The sequence below is a fragment of the Pteropus vampyrus genome, unplaced genomic scaffold (assembly GCF_000151845.1).
Source record: "Pteropus vampyrus isolate Shadow unplaced genomic scaffold, Pvam_2.0 Scaffold130, whole genome shotgun sequence".
NCBI classification, from domain to species: domain Eukaryota; kingdom Metazoa; phylum Chordata; class Mammalia; order Chiroptera; family Pteropodidae; genus Pteropus; species Pteropus vampyrus.
Window position 1 is genome coordinate 2351927 of NW_011888911.1, and position 14189 is coordinate 2366115.

The 14189-nt window shown below is 40.0% G+C and overlaps 1 protein-coding gene across 4 annotated transcripts in view; it reads right to left on the reverse strand.

Annotated features, from left to right (window-relative positions):
• Nucleotides 1-463: 463 nt before the first annotated feature.
• Nucleotides 464-14189, reverse strand: part of DDX25 (DEAD-box helicase 25) — a 17010-nt gene continuing 3284 nt past the window's right edge. For 2 of the 4 annotated variants that reach the window (XM_023534682.1, XM_023534684.1), the window contains 8 exons: nucleotides 13555-13647; nucleotides 13340-13442; nucleotides 11666-11780; nucleotides 10551-10728; nucleotides 4738-4975; nucleotides 3183-3345; nucleotides 2002-2190; nucleotides 553-754 (listed from right to left, as the gene is read on the reverse strand). In XM_023534682.1, coding sequence (XP_023390450.1) covers nucleotides 693-754; nucleotides 2002-2190; nucleotides 3183-3345; nucleotides 4738-4975; nucleotides 10551-10728; nucleotides 11666-11780; nucleotides 13340-13442; nucleotides 13555-13616 — 1110 coding nt within the window. In that variant the 5' untranslated portion in view covers nucleotides 13617-13647 and the 3' untranslated portion in view covers nucleotides 553-692. Of the gene's footprint in view, nucleotides 755-2001; nucleotides 2191-3182; nucleotides 3346-4737; nucleotides 4976-10550; nucleotides 10729-11665; nucleotides 11781-13339; nucleotides 13443-13554; nucleotides 13648-14189 lie in introns of all 4 variants that reach the window. The other 2 variants (XM_011367100.2, XM_023534683.1) reach the window with 2 other exon arrangements.

Consider the following 14189-nt stretch of genomic DNA (forward strand, 5'->3'; position numbering starts at 1 on the left):
ATAATAAAGCCACATTTTCAGAGACTATTAAGTAACTGGTGATGGATTAAATCTTCTCTAATTTGAAAGCATTAAGAAGCAAAATAAAAAAACATTTTGAAATTCTGTACATCACCTGAAACATTAAAAAACAAAATGTTCTCTCTTCCAAATTATTTTCCTTTGTAAAAATTTCACCCTGCACTATCACCTAAGACTGTGTGTGCAGACTGCATGCTTGTGTGGGCAGGAGAAGGGGAGGGAGGGAAGACATCAGTGGCTGAAAGGGGCAGGCTGTGAGTGAGATCTGAAGATGTGTGGCTTTTCATTTGCTCTACTAGCTCAAATTCCAAAACCAGTAAAGCCCTACTGCCATCTTGTGGCATGATAAGATATCCACAAGAGGCATGATTTGCTCAGATTCTATAAATTACATCCAAAAACGCGCCAGTAGCCTACGCAAAGGTGTTTACCTGTAAAAAGATTAGAATGAGAAATAACGTTGCTTTTTTATTCAAAAGGATCATGCGCTTCACATCAATTTGGTTTTAAAAAGACCTCACGTCTTTAAGCTAAGGCTATCAGGAGACATTTATTTTGCCATATGTAACAATTTCACATTGAAAAAGCCTCAACATAAAAAATTACCTTCAGACCCCACTGGGACAGTCTCACATAAATTAGAAAATTTCACAAATGATAAAGTTCTTTCTTCAATATTCAATCTTTTCAATTTCATCCATGTCTTCGGGGTCGAGTTGCTTAATGTTGCTATCTGAAGGAATAAAAGCGAATAAATCAGTCTTATCCCAGGGCTCACATGGAATTTAGTCCCATCCAACTCTGAATTTCTGAAGACAGTGACACCTTTGAATACGTATTCCTGTGACACCTTGTATGGAAAACCTTGAGACAATAACATCTCTAGATTAGGTAAGGAAGGGGTGGTATCAAGATATTTGACTAACTGAAATAGCATCATATGTACCGGATAATATAACATATATGTCTAGATACCTTGGGGCAGAAAAAAGGCCAGGCCACAGTGCAAGTGAGGGGCTGGGAAGGGGCCTACAGTGCTCTGGAGGAGTGAGGTGGGTGTGCGTTGGGGGGGTGGGGTACGGACAGCAACAGGGAGTGGGACTAAGGCTCTTCCACTGAGGTCACTTCTCAAGAGTAGGTCTTTAGAAACTTATAGAGTAACGGTGGACCTTAATGGTTCTTCTCCTGCTGACCCCCACCCTGCCACCAACCCTCCTCAGTCATCCAAACATAGGGTGCTTAATCAACTTCCCTGAAGGGCCCACAGATGTTCTACAGTCATTCTGCAAACCTTTAAAATTACTTTCCAAATTGTATACATGTGCCTCTGTGCATGTCCCCGGACAGAGTGTCCACTGCTTCCCAAAAAGGTTAAGGAACACTGGCCTAAATGGTGAAAGATATATTTGGAGTCATGCAAGGATTCTTCCCTTGCTCCCCAGCCATATCCATGCTTTGGGGTCTGGGGTAATTTGAGAAGCAGACAGCTCAGGTTACGTCACCCTTGGAGTTTCTATCAGAGTGCAACCTGCCAGCCCCAGCTCCCCAGCAGGTCATCAGAGTCTGCCTTGTTTAGACACGGGCTGTAGGAGGGGCAGCAGACCTCAGCACTTTGGTAAGGTGGGGCAAGAAGAAAGGAAAATGAAAATAAAAGAGGAAGCTGGGGGCAGAATATAATCTTCAAGGACTTTATTACTTTGTTTAGGGCGGTTCTTTATAAGACATGAAAATCTGCTCCAGGTCCCAGAATGAGCAAGAACATATAACTCTGACCTCATATTAATTCCATTTGATTAAAAAATGTTTTAACAACCATATGCAAAGTAATCAACTGTCTCACAGTAGGCACTCTGGCACTGTGAATCAGCAGCCTCCTGTCCCCATCCTTTCACAAGATCTCTGGGTTCGATGTCCATGACACGCCTCATCACTATCAACGTGAGTAGGCCCACAGTTCCTACTGTGAACAGTGCTACTTACTGAAGTGATCCTGGATCTTCATGAGCAGGGATAACTTATCCACTTCGATCATGTTGAAGGCGAGGCCTTTCTTCCCAAAGCGCCCTGTCCGCCCTATGCGGTGGAGGTAGGTCTCGTAGTCTGGCTCCTCTGACTGGTTCACAGGGAGATCAAAGTTCACAACGATCGTGACCTGCTTCACATCAATCCCTGGAAGAGGAAAGGCAGTGGAGAGCCCTTCAACTTCTTCCTTAGGACACAGCTCTTCAAAACCACACCTGCCACGGGAATTCTCATTTCACAAACACAGTGTATAAATCAGACCTGGTTTCACAGAACTGAAAGAGGCACTTCAGTCAGGCAGTCTGCTTGCATCGCATGTCTATGATGCTGGGTGAGAGTCTATAGAAGCCAATTCTACAGAAGTCTAAATACGTACTATGTGTGGTCAAAATGAAAAAGAGTGACAACACTAAATGCTAACAAGGATGCTGAGCAACTGAAACTCTCTTACATTGCTGGTGGGAATGAAAAACGGTGTAGCCCCTTCGGAAAACAGTTTTGCAGTTTCTTATAAAGCTAAACATACACTTACCACATGATCTCAAAATCCTACTCCTATTTACCCAAGAGAAATGAAAACATGTCTGCACAAGACCTGCACATGAATGTTTATTACAGCTTTCAAACTGGAATCCACCTCCAATGTCTGTCAGCTGGTGAATGGATGAACTAACTGTGGTACATCCATTCAATGGAATATTACTCAGCAAAAAAGAATGAACCACGACTATATGTAACAGCACTGATGAATTCAAAAGCATTATGTCAAGTGGAATAATTCAGACACAAAAGCTACCAACTGTACGATTTAATTTATATGGCATCTGGAAGAGAGGAAATATAGAGACAGAAATCTGATCTGTAGTTGCCAGGGACCAGTGGTTGTTGAGACTGACTGCAAAGAAACATGATTCTGGGGGGAGATGGAAATGATCCGTATTTTGATTACAGTGATGTTTACATGACTATATATATTTGTTGAAATTCATGATAGACTATATACTTTATGTTGTTACTCTATACTGAACCATATAGTTAAAAAAATGAATTTTATCATATATAAGTTATACCTTAACAACTTGACTTTAAATACACACATGCCTGGGCCACCCCTCTGACCACCCCCCCGCCACACACACCTCGAGCACAGACATTGGTTGTGATAAGAACTTTCTCCTTCCCATCCCGAAACCTCTGAATGATGGAAGCTCGCTGATCCACAGTCAGCTCTCCACTTAACAAAGACACTTGGTGGCCATCCTGCATCATCTCCACAGTCAACCACTTGGCATTTCGACGAGTCTACATGAGAAAACAAAATCCAGCACAGCACCCCAAGTTAAAGCAGACCAGCTGTGTTTGCAGAGCTCACGTACGCAGGGTGGGAGCCAGGAGGGGCTGTCCTAGAGGAACCCTAGAATGTGGCATGGAATTCCTCCTCCATGTGCTTCTAAGTGTCACATCCTCTCAACCTTTCAGGGCTTTGGCTTCTCAGCCATGAAACAGAGTTAATAAAATAGTGTATGATGACAAAATGAGACAACGTAATAATGATAATATCAGACACTCTAAGAGTGCTCCATGTATGCCAGGCGGGTTGCTAAAATCTTTACATGCAACAGTCTGGTGAAGTAGCTACCTAATTTCATTTTAAAAATTAAAACAACAACAACAAAGCTTAGAAACGCTAGTGACTTGCCCAAGGTTACATGGCTAGTGAAAGGCAGAGCTCAGCTTTCCTTTATTCTACAATTATGTTTTCAGTGCTGTCCAAGTGTCAGGCGGGAGCTATTCTAGTGCAGGGAATATGAAAGTGAGTACGACAGACGGGATCCTGCTCTCGTGGTAGTGAGAGAATGAAACCAATGTGTGAACACGAAAAATGTCAGAGAACAAAAAATAAGTATGAAAATAAAAATTGGGTGATATTAGCAGTAGCTACTTTACCCAAGTAAGTTAGGAATAGATTTCTTAACCCAGTTTTTTTTTTTTTTATAGTGTTTGAGGGAACTTTAACGAAAGCAAGAAAAAAATATGGGACAAGAACAATGCAGAAGGGTTCTATTCCAAGCAGTTTCGCCTTGTACAAGTAGAATGAAGTCATCGAAACAGAGTTTTAAAGTTGGTACTATTTCAGGCATCATTCCGACTCCTTCACTTTACAGTAACGAATCTGAAGCCCAGAGGTCAAAAGACTTGGTTCAAGGTCACACCACTGGAAGCAAAGCTGTAGCTAGAACCCTGGTGTCCAAACTCCCAGGTCAAATTTCCACCTACTACATTATACTACATTGAGAGGTTTAAAAAAGAAAAGGAAAGCATGAAGGGTGATTTTTCCATAAATTAAATCAACTTTAAAAGCTAAATATATTTGGAAAGTCAGAGACTACTAACATTATTAGAAAGAAAAGAGGTATCTGTAAAAACTCTACCACTCACATCGACCTGAATGGGAAGGTGTCAGACGCCATCCCTCCATTTAACATCGCACTGACACTCCATTCCATCACTTAACCTTTCTACGTTTCACCCATAAAATTCAGGTAATTCAGTTGCTCTGAAGATTAAACTATAGAATGCACAAAAAGTGCCGAGTATGATGCCTGGCTATGTGGCACTTTCAGTATTACTGTCGCCCTACCTCCAGCTGCAGGGACATCTGGGCACGGCAGAGACGAACCTGGGCAGAGTTACCTGGCAGAAGATGATGGCCTGGCCAATGGTGATGCCGCCGTAAATGTTGCACAGAGCTTGGTACTTATCCTTCCTGTTCCCGCACAGCACGTAATACTGTCGGATGTTGTTCAGAGTTAGCTCCTCTTTTCGTAACTTGATGACATTGGGGTCAGGAATAATTCGCTCTGCAAACTTCCACACAGAGTCCTCAAAGGTCGCTGAGAAGAGGAGCATCTGGCACTCGGAGGGTAAAGCTCTGTGAGAGGAAAGGGAAGAAGACTGTCACCGAGACTGCCACATCTGCCAGTCTCCAAGGTGGCAGCTTCAAGCACTTCACGCCCACTGCCATCAGCTGCTCCATACACACCTGCTCCAGGGATCAGCATGCGAGGCGTGCCTGTGACGAGCTGCATCTCTGTGCAAAGAGCAATGTGTCCTGCTCCTCCTGGCTACGCAGAATTGGGGAAAATACTTACACTGAATGAGGAGCTCAGGAGCAAAGTTTACATATGTATTCTGGAGAGTTTGAGGTTTCAGGCCAATTTTCTCCTTAGGAGAAGCAGAATCATGGAGCCAAGAGTGAAAGTCTAGACGCTCTTTACGGTGATCGCCTCACACAGAGTTCCACGGGGATGAAAGAAACAGAGGCTGGTCATCCCATGACAGGGGTTCTATTTCTCGGGAGGAAAAGAACAGCAGCCACAACCAACTTTACTTGCAATGGGAAGAACCCAGATATAAATAAAAGGGGGCTGAAGGAGAAAATGCTACTGAATAGAAAGTGTAAACTGAACTCAGTGAATACAGGGTTAATTTATATATGGTCCCCAAACAAGCAAAACGCAGCTACGTTAGCAGTCAGGATAGAGGTTAACCCTGGGGAGGGGAGAAGGGCTGGTGACAGGAGAGGGGTGGTGGGGGACTTCTGGGGTGCTGGTGAAGTTCCATTACTTGACCTGGGCCACTGTTACATGAGCACAGCCTCTTTGTGATTATTCACTCAGCTTTACCTTTATGATTCATGTGTTTCTCTGTATACATTTTATACATCAATAAAAAAGTTAATTAAAAAAATAAAAGAGAGACCAGAGAAATCACCACTTCCGAGAAGACAGACACCTAGAATAAGCTGTTAGTGCTAAAACAGAGTGGGAGAGATCTTATAGACCAGTGATTCCCAAACACTATTTTAAGCCTGGAGCCTGGATCACCTGGCGAGCTTTTTAAATAACAATCTGACAGACTCAGGTCAACTATGGTAGACTGTCTACATGTGCTACCTTCTCGGCTTCCCACATCCCACCGATACGATTATAAAGAGATAAAAACATATGAATCCACAAAAATATGGAGAATAAAAGAGGAGAAAAGGGCAGATAAGATATTTCAATACATTTTTCAAAGATGGAAAATGTGGTAAATGAGAAAGTGGATGAAGCCACGACATGAGTGCTACAGGTGGTAATGGGGATGAATTAGGGAGAATTAGGGAGAAAGGACTGAAAATGGGTCTGGTGTGTTAGAAAACACTAGGGACAGTCCACATCAGCATTCTGGGGCCACCTGGCCATCTGTGGTATCATAATCCTTTATCTGGAAAAAGATGGCATCGGCACTGGTATCTCAAGGCCTGGGTCATTTCATTTCGAAAAGAAAATTTGTACAAATTACACAAGGAAACAGACATGGGCTGTTCTACAGAACACATTGGATTTTGAAGACCTAGAATGAGAAAAAAAGAATGTCAGCTCTTTCATGAATAATTTTTATATTGCTTGCTTGTCGAAAAGCTAATTTTGATGTGTTGGGTTAAATAAAATATAACAAAATTTTATGTTTTTTTAAAAAAATATAGCTAGTAGAAAATTTTAAATTATACATGTGGTGTGTTTTATATTTCTATTGTATAATGCAGTGATTTTATCTTTTTTAAGCAAAGAGCTGAACAATGGAAGGATGACCAACCAACATAAATGTTCTAATTATTACTTAATATTCTCTTGAGCAGAAAGCCCTTTTTGACTATGGAAACTTTCCTGGAGTTCTGAGCCTTTCAGTCACTGTTACCTATAGACATACCACCTTACTGGTAAGGGATGTCAAGAAAGGAGTCTTGCTTCATCTGTGGCCTTTTAAATAGGCTGAAAATACGTATGAGCGGCAGGTGAATGCCACCTTACTCAAGGCAGCTAAGTGTGTGGAAGCTGAGGACAAGAGGTTTATTCTGTGCAGACTCCAGACTTGGGGAAACCAGCCTCAGCAGAATGTGAAGGTGAAGCACAGAGCTAAAAATAGGGAATCAAGTGAAATACACATACTGAATGGAGAAACCTCCTGGACCAGTGCCCTGCCCTGTTCCCAAGAAGGCCAGCCACAGAGTGTGTCTCCCAGGAAGGAGATTAGTGACATTACAATCTTAAAGAGCTCCAGATGACAATCATCTTAAAGTAAAACTTCCCAAATTACAAGCCCCGCCACATGCACAGAGCTGTCTGTCAACAAGCTCTCTAGTTCTTCCTCTTAGATTATGAATGGCTAGCCACATATCACCAGATGTGAGGAGGACAGGCCCAGAGACTGTAGCAAACAAACAAAAGGGAAACTTAGATAATTCAGAGACTACAATGAGAACAGAAAAAACTTTTAAGTACTATAACTGATACTCTCAGAGACAACAGCAGCATACTGCATCCATCATGCAACAACAGAAAGACATGGAAAAAAATTGGAGAACAATACCAGTATGATCCAGACAGAAAAGAAAAAGAAGGCTAATGACAGATGGAAGAACACATACAACTGGGTTAGAGATAAATAACAAAAACAGAGCATACTGCACCATAGGAAGGGAAGAATTTGGGACCAAGCATGTGGAGAAGGGGATGTGGAAAGCATATATGGAGACCGAAGCTTAAAATTCGGGATGACACAGGAAATATCTATAAATTAAAAGTTTTTTTTGGGGGGGGGTGCTCCTCTAAACACACCAGTGCTCAGCTGGAAACAGCAGACATTGAATTAGTTTGGCCATACCACACAAAGGGATTACTGCATCTTTCCCTTGATAGCTCCATTAAACTGAGTAAAGTTAAATTTCCTGGTTCAGACGTTGCAAGCAAAATATCATGACGTCAAATCACAGCAACAAAAAACATTCCCCCTATCTCTCAGGTTCTTGGATATGAAAAGTGGGAGTTTAAAACATCTCGACTTTTATGAAGTTTTGATGATACACAGAAAATATAAAACAGAAGGCTGTTGATATCGTATCTAAATATAAACTAGTCTTTGCTCAACCATCTGCGTTTGCAGCAGTACCAACGTAAATTCTGGCAGATTCCATTCAGTTTATAAACTTCTTATCAAAGAAAGTGAAAAGATCTTACCAGCTAAATGTCCTGCATACTTTGTACACGCATCTAAAAAACTGTATGGTTTGCTCATCTGTGATATTGAGCTTGTCATTATAAAAGTTTTGGGTCACCTTTTAGTTTTCCTGAAACTTGTAGAAGCACTTAGTAAGAGTTTTAGCTATATGGAAATGGAAGAAGGCTATCATTGATACACACCTATAATAGGACTACCATTGCTACTGGCCATTGGAGAGATTTAAAATGCTGGCCTGCCATAAAATCATATCTTTAAAGTGTGAGACAAAAAGAATGTCCTTCTCCAATTTGGAAATCATCGTGGATGAGAACGGAGAAAAGGACTGTAGTAAAAGAGATGATGTGCTGTTTCTCCACAATTGTTTCATGTCCTCTGAATATAGATAATATCTGTTTAGTTAGTCTTATTGTATTTATGTTCTCCTTGTAAAAAAGTTCTATATTTATGTATCTTAGGAATGTACAACAGCACAGCCTGCAAAATTTAAGCATCCAGTACAAGTTAAAAGAGATTAAAATAAATTCCTATATTAGAGATGAAACATTATAAAATAGTTACATTTTTCATACATATTATTCATTTAATTAGTTCTACTATTAGTGATTACCATAATTCATACTGTTAACTAGTTCTACTGTTGTTTTCTTTAAATAGGCTGAATGTCACAAAAAACCATAAAATATATAATTTCAAATAAACATTTTGTCTGCTATGACTGTGTTCCAGATTGGCTCTCTAAAAAGTTGGTCATGTTAGGGAAAGAAACAACATAAGAAATTTTCCCAGATTTCACAGGCACAGGTTTTGGGAATGAAAAAAGTACAGTGTGTGACTAGTACAATAAATGAAAAAAAAAAAGACCCAAACTGAAGCACATTGAGAAGTTTCCAAATTCCAGGGAGAGAAAAAACAGATCGTACACAGAATTTTTCAGTGATAACACTGAAAACTGAAAGTACTCGTTATAGGATTATTATTTTTTTTTAAGTCCTTTTGTTTTCAACATTGTCTCTGAATTTATAGGGAGAATGCTTTAAACATGGAAATCCCGGCAAACCATCAATCAAAAGATCAAATTTACAAGTACAATAAAGACATTTTCAGATAAGCAGGGGCTAGAAAATGAATTTCCTATACATTCTTTTTTAGGAAGCCAATAGAGAACATTCCAGCATATTGCGTAATCCAACAATAAGAAAAAGAACCCAGAAATCAAGAGATTCAAAACAGTAAATGAGGACAGAAGACCTGTAATGACAGATGTGCAGCAGGTATGGAGAGCAACCAGTTCAGACTGAAACTGGAGAGAGGAAGTATGAAAGACCTTCAGGGAAAAAAAAAAAAGAAATCAATGGATTTTTAAATCATATTGGACTGTTTGGAGATATCATTGACATATGATACACATGATGAAACAGGTTGAGAAAAGTTACAGGTCCCTATACAGTGACACTAACTAAACCAAAGAAAATAGGCAATTGTTACTTCTGGGGAAAAAGATGTACAAGAAAAACGTAATTTTAATAATATGCTGCTCATCAGTGAACAGTATTTATAATATCATAACGGTATCAATACTGCCTGTTAATGCAACCACACTTATGATATAACCACAGAAAGGTAACAGAAGGGACAAGAAAGTGAGAGTGGGTGGTGATATAAAGGGACTAATTCCTACCTCCTCCAATGGGAAGTCAGCAGACAATGACTGTACATCAGGAAATAGTAGTATGAGCACATTATTTAAAGACATGAAGGTTAATATCACAATGGAGATGTCTTCTCGGGTGTGCAGCAGGGGATTACTGTTTTTCATTGCAAGTCTTTCAATACGATTTGAATTTAACACTGAGTGTATAAATACTTCATTTAAAAATAAGTGATAGACTCCTAAAGCCCACTCCCAGAAATTCTGATTCAGTAAATCTCAGGTTAGGGCTGGAAATGGGTCCGTTTCAGCCCCGCAGGTGATCCTGAGAGAGAGGCCCAGGACAAAGGCAGGATTTATTTAGCAAATTACAGGCGCAGGCGGGACCAGACCACTAGGCTCCGGATCTCGGGTGACCGTTTTCTCCACACCAGTTAGTTCCCTATCCACTATATCCTTACAATAGCCTTATTGGATTTTAATAAATTCTCTTTAGAATTTTGCTTGAAATATAAAAAATTTTTGGAAAAATTTGGAGTGGACCTACTCTACGGATTCATCTGTAAGCCTGTGGTGCGAAAGTAAAACAGTCGAGAAAGACTACAATTTGAGGAAGGAGGAAGACGACAGCACTCTGAAGGCCTGGGAGCTGGTGAAACAGTGAAAATCCAAAATTGTTTTAAAGGTGAAAGAAGTGGGAAATTAAGCAGCAAAGACAATTCGGAGCAACAGACAAATGAAATTTCTCCACTGGATAAAAGATCCAGGAAGAAATGATGAATGTGAAGATTACCTTTGAATGCGAATGCTTTGATCTGAAAATCCTTGTGTGTCGATCATCACGTCTGCTTCATCCAGGACAAATACACGAATCTTAGTCAAATCAATTAATTTTCGCTTGAAACACCAATCTAGGACAGTCCCAGGAGTGCCAATTATAATTTGTTTGGTGATGTCAGTGCCTCTGGGAACTAGGGAGAAAAGGGTTTGAAGGGCTCCTTAAGATGCAAACAGCCCGCAATGCAGGGCAATGCTACACAGAACTCTTAAGCAAAAGCACATTTCCTAAAGACTTTCCAAGTACAAACCCTGAGGTCTTTGTGGTTTTTGATTCTGCAGTTTTGATATAAATCCCCAAGTTTCTAGGTTTATGGTAATGATGATATCCTGCACATTTGATTTAAAAAGCCACTCTACAGCAATCCCACTGTCCTACAGAAATACCGGCACCACTGTAAGGACCCTACAAATCCTCCCCAAATGGGAAACCACCAAAATGTCTATCGATAGGTTATATTAAATAAATTGTGGAATATTTTGCAGCTAGTCAAAAGAATGAAGTGGGGTTATATGTACTGACATGAAAAGATGTCCAAAACATGTAAGCTTCTGAACAGTAAGGGAAAAAAAGCTCATGTTTTTGTAAATACGCTAAGAAAATAAGTACATATATGTACATTTTGTATGTATATGAGTTCCCCCTCCCCCAAAGCAAAACACTGTTAACAAATCTGCAGCTATCTTTAAAAGTAGGTTTTTGGAGGACAAGAAAGAACAATTTAATTTTTACCTCCTAATCGATGTTTTAAAGATTATTTTCTCCACTATACACATAATACTTTAATAAAAAAAGCTAAACAGAATAAGCTGTTCTTATCCAAACAACTGAGTTTCAAAGAAAAGAATATATCAAAGCATCCTCTTACAGGATGTGAAAATGACAGAAATAAAGGTCTGTATTATGTGTCAGGCATTGCTGTATCTGTAGAATTTCATTTCATTCTAAAAACAACTCTGTGATCCAGGTGCTATTACATCTCCCATTTTAGAGACAAGAAAGCAGAGAAGCTTGTTAGTGGTGGAGTCAGGATTGAGGAAATCCACCAAGCGTGGCTTACTGGTACATACTTTGATTCCCTCGAATGGCGTACATCACTTGAACGTCCACACAGAACTTTCCCATCCGCTCGACTACACGGCCAGTCTGCAGAGCCAATTCATAAGTAGGAGCCAGGCAGAGGCACTGTGAGATAGAGAGCGAGGCAGGAAAAAGAAAGGTTCATACAAGCCATCATGCGAATTTGAACTACAATTAGAATTTGTGTAGGGAAAGGCACAGAAGTGAAACTGGAGATTTTTGGTCGAATAAAGTACTTTAAATAGAATACAATTGAGCAGCTGATAAATCTGAGGCAAATGTTGAGTACAGGAGGGGAGAAGGGACTGAAGGATGGAGAAATAGCTACTTTTCATATACTCCTCTCTAGAGGGTTATGAAGACACATAGCTTACTGGTCACACATTTTGGGTGGGGGAAGAATGGGATGTAAAGAGGCCGGTAATCAAAAAGAGAGGGGACGCAAGACAAATTACAGCTTGAGTATGATCTCCATCACCTCTTGCGAGCTATGAAAAGTCTGCCTATTTCCAAAACACTCCCTGCTTGACCCGATCCACCTTATACATCTCTGGCAGAATATTCCCTCCAATTCTTCATGTGTTACTTTCTCCCCTCTATACGCGGTGGTTGTTGATGAATGAAGATGTTGATGGGGGAAACTGATGACATTTAATGCATTTGTGTGCTTCACTTAGGGTATGGGATAGAAGGAGAAGGAAACACAGCTAATGTACTAAAAATAGTTTTTACACGCATTTCTCAAACACAGATTTTCCTGAAGAATTTTTATCCATAATATCAAACTCAAAATATAAACTTCATTGAGCTTGTCTTAAAAAGCACAAGATGTCATATGCCTGGCATCAGTCATCCACATCCCCAGCTTATATTGTGGATCAGAGTGTAAACTTCCTGAGAGAATCCTCGTTTTCGCCAAAGCGCTGAGTGAACCTAATACTCGGGTACTCAGCTTGTCAAACGAGTGGCTAAGTACAGTTTGGAGAAAGGGAACGATTACCAGAGACTTTCCACGAGTGGAATCTAGACTAGGAGCATGGCAAGCACGGTTGCCTGCTCACTGACATCTCTGTCACTCTCTGACATCTGTGACCTTCCACGAAACATCTCCCACTCCAAACCTCTGCTAAATGAGTGAGGTGACCTGGAGGATCTTCTAGTCCTAAAGCTATATAGTATGTATGCTCACTCCAGAATAAGCACAGTGCTAAAAATGTACACTATTTCATTTAATCTTCATGAGAACCCTGTGAAGCAAGTATTTATGCATTGATGCATTCATTCGTTCAGTCAGTCATTCAGTCAGTCAGTGTTTAATGAGTGGTTTCTATAAGCCAGGCACTGTGCTCGGTGTTAAGATTTAGGGTGAACAGAACAACTACGATCCGTGCCGTTATAGATGTTATCTTTATAGACAAGGAAACATACTCGGTAAGATTTACTACCTCACCTGAGACATTCAGCTAGTAAGTACTAGGCTGGGATTAGAACCAGTCAAACTATAAAGCCTGTGCTCTCAATCACTGTCCCATACTTCTATCCAAAACTCCATGACTTCATGAAAAAATGTCTATTGTAAATACCATGTCACTGCAGTAACATCACCTATTATTAAAATATCATTGGCGTTGCAAGAAATCCCATCTCTTCCAACCTTTCCTTACCTGTGGGAACAATTCCAAGGCATTAACTCTGCTTAGCATGGCCAAGACAAAAGCAGCTGTTTTTCCTGTTCCAGACTGGCTCTGAGCTATGAGGTTCTGGGGTCTGTAGAAAAGAGAAAACCACTATGCATAAACTGAGTAAAAGAGCCTAGGCAAAAACTAAATATAGACACTGAAAGTAACCAAGTTGGAATACCACTACCCTGGAAACTCACGGATATGCCAGCATCATAGGGAGAGCCATCTCTTGGATTTTGGATGGCCTATTAAATCCCATTGCATATATCCCCTTTAGCAACTCTTCCTTTCTGTCAAAAAAAAAAAAAAAATCAAACACTTACGGCCTCATAAATACAAACTTGAAAGGTGCAGTTCTAAATTAAACCACTTTGCAACTGAACTCAAAAGTAATACTTAGAAATATACAATTTATATCTCAACTCCCAAACACATACAGTCATGCCTGTACAGTGGACTACTAAAATAATGAGCAATGCTATACACCTGGGCTAAGCACAACAATAAGGGCCTAATATTGAACTTTCTGTTGGACTAGCCAAAAGGGAAAAATTTATCTGATAGAATATATCCCCGTGCCAGGAAGAGTTTTATTTCCCACATAAGGAGAAAGCTAAGTGAGATTTATTATTTAACTCTTTTTAATAAATGATAAACATTGTTCTTTTAACAGATATTTTCAGAGAAGTAAGAATTTATTTCAATGATTCTTTTATCAAGTCTCTCTAGGAGCGAAAGACACATTGTTACCACGTCCTTCTGAGCCAGTATTTTTAAATGCTTTTTTCCTGGGGTCTCATGATAGATGTTAGAAAGAGGATAAAATGAAGTG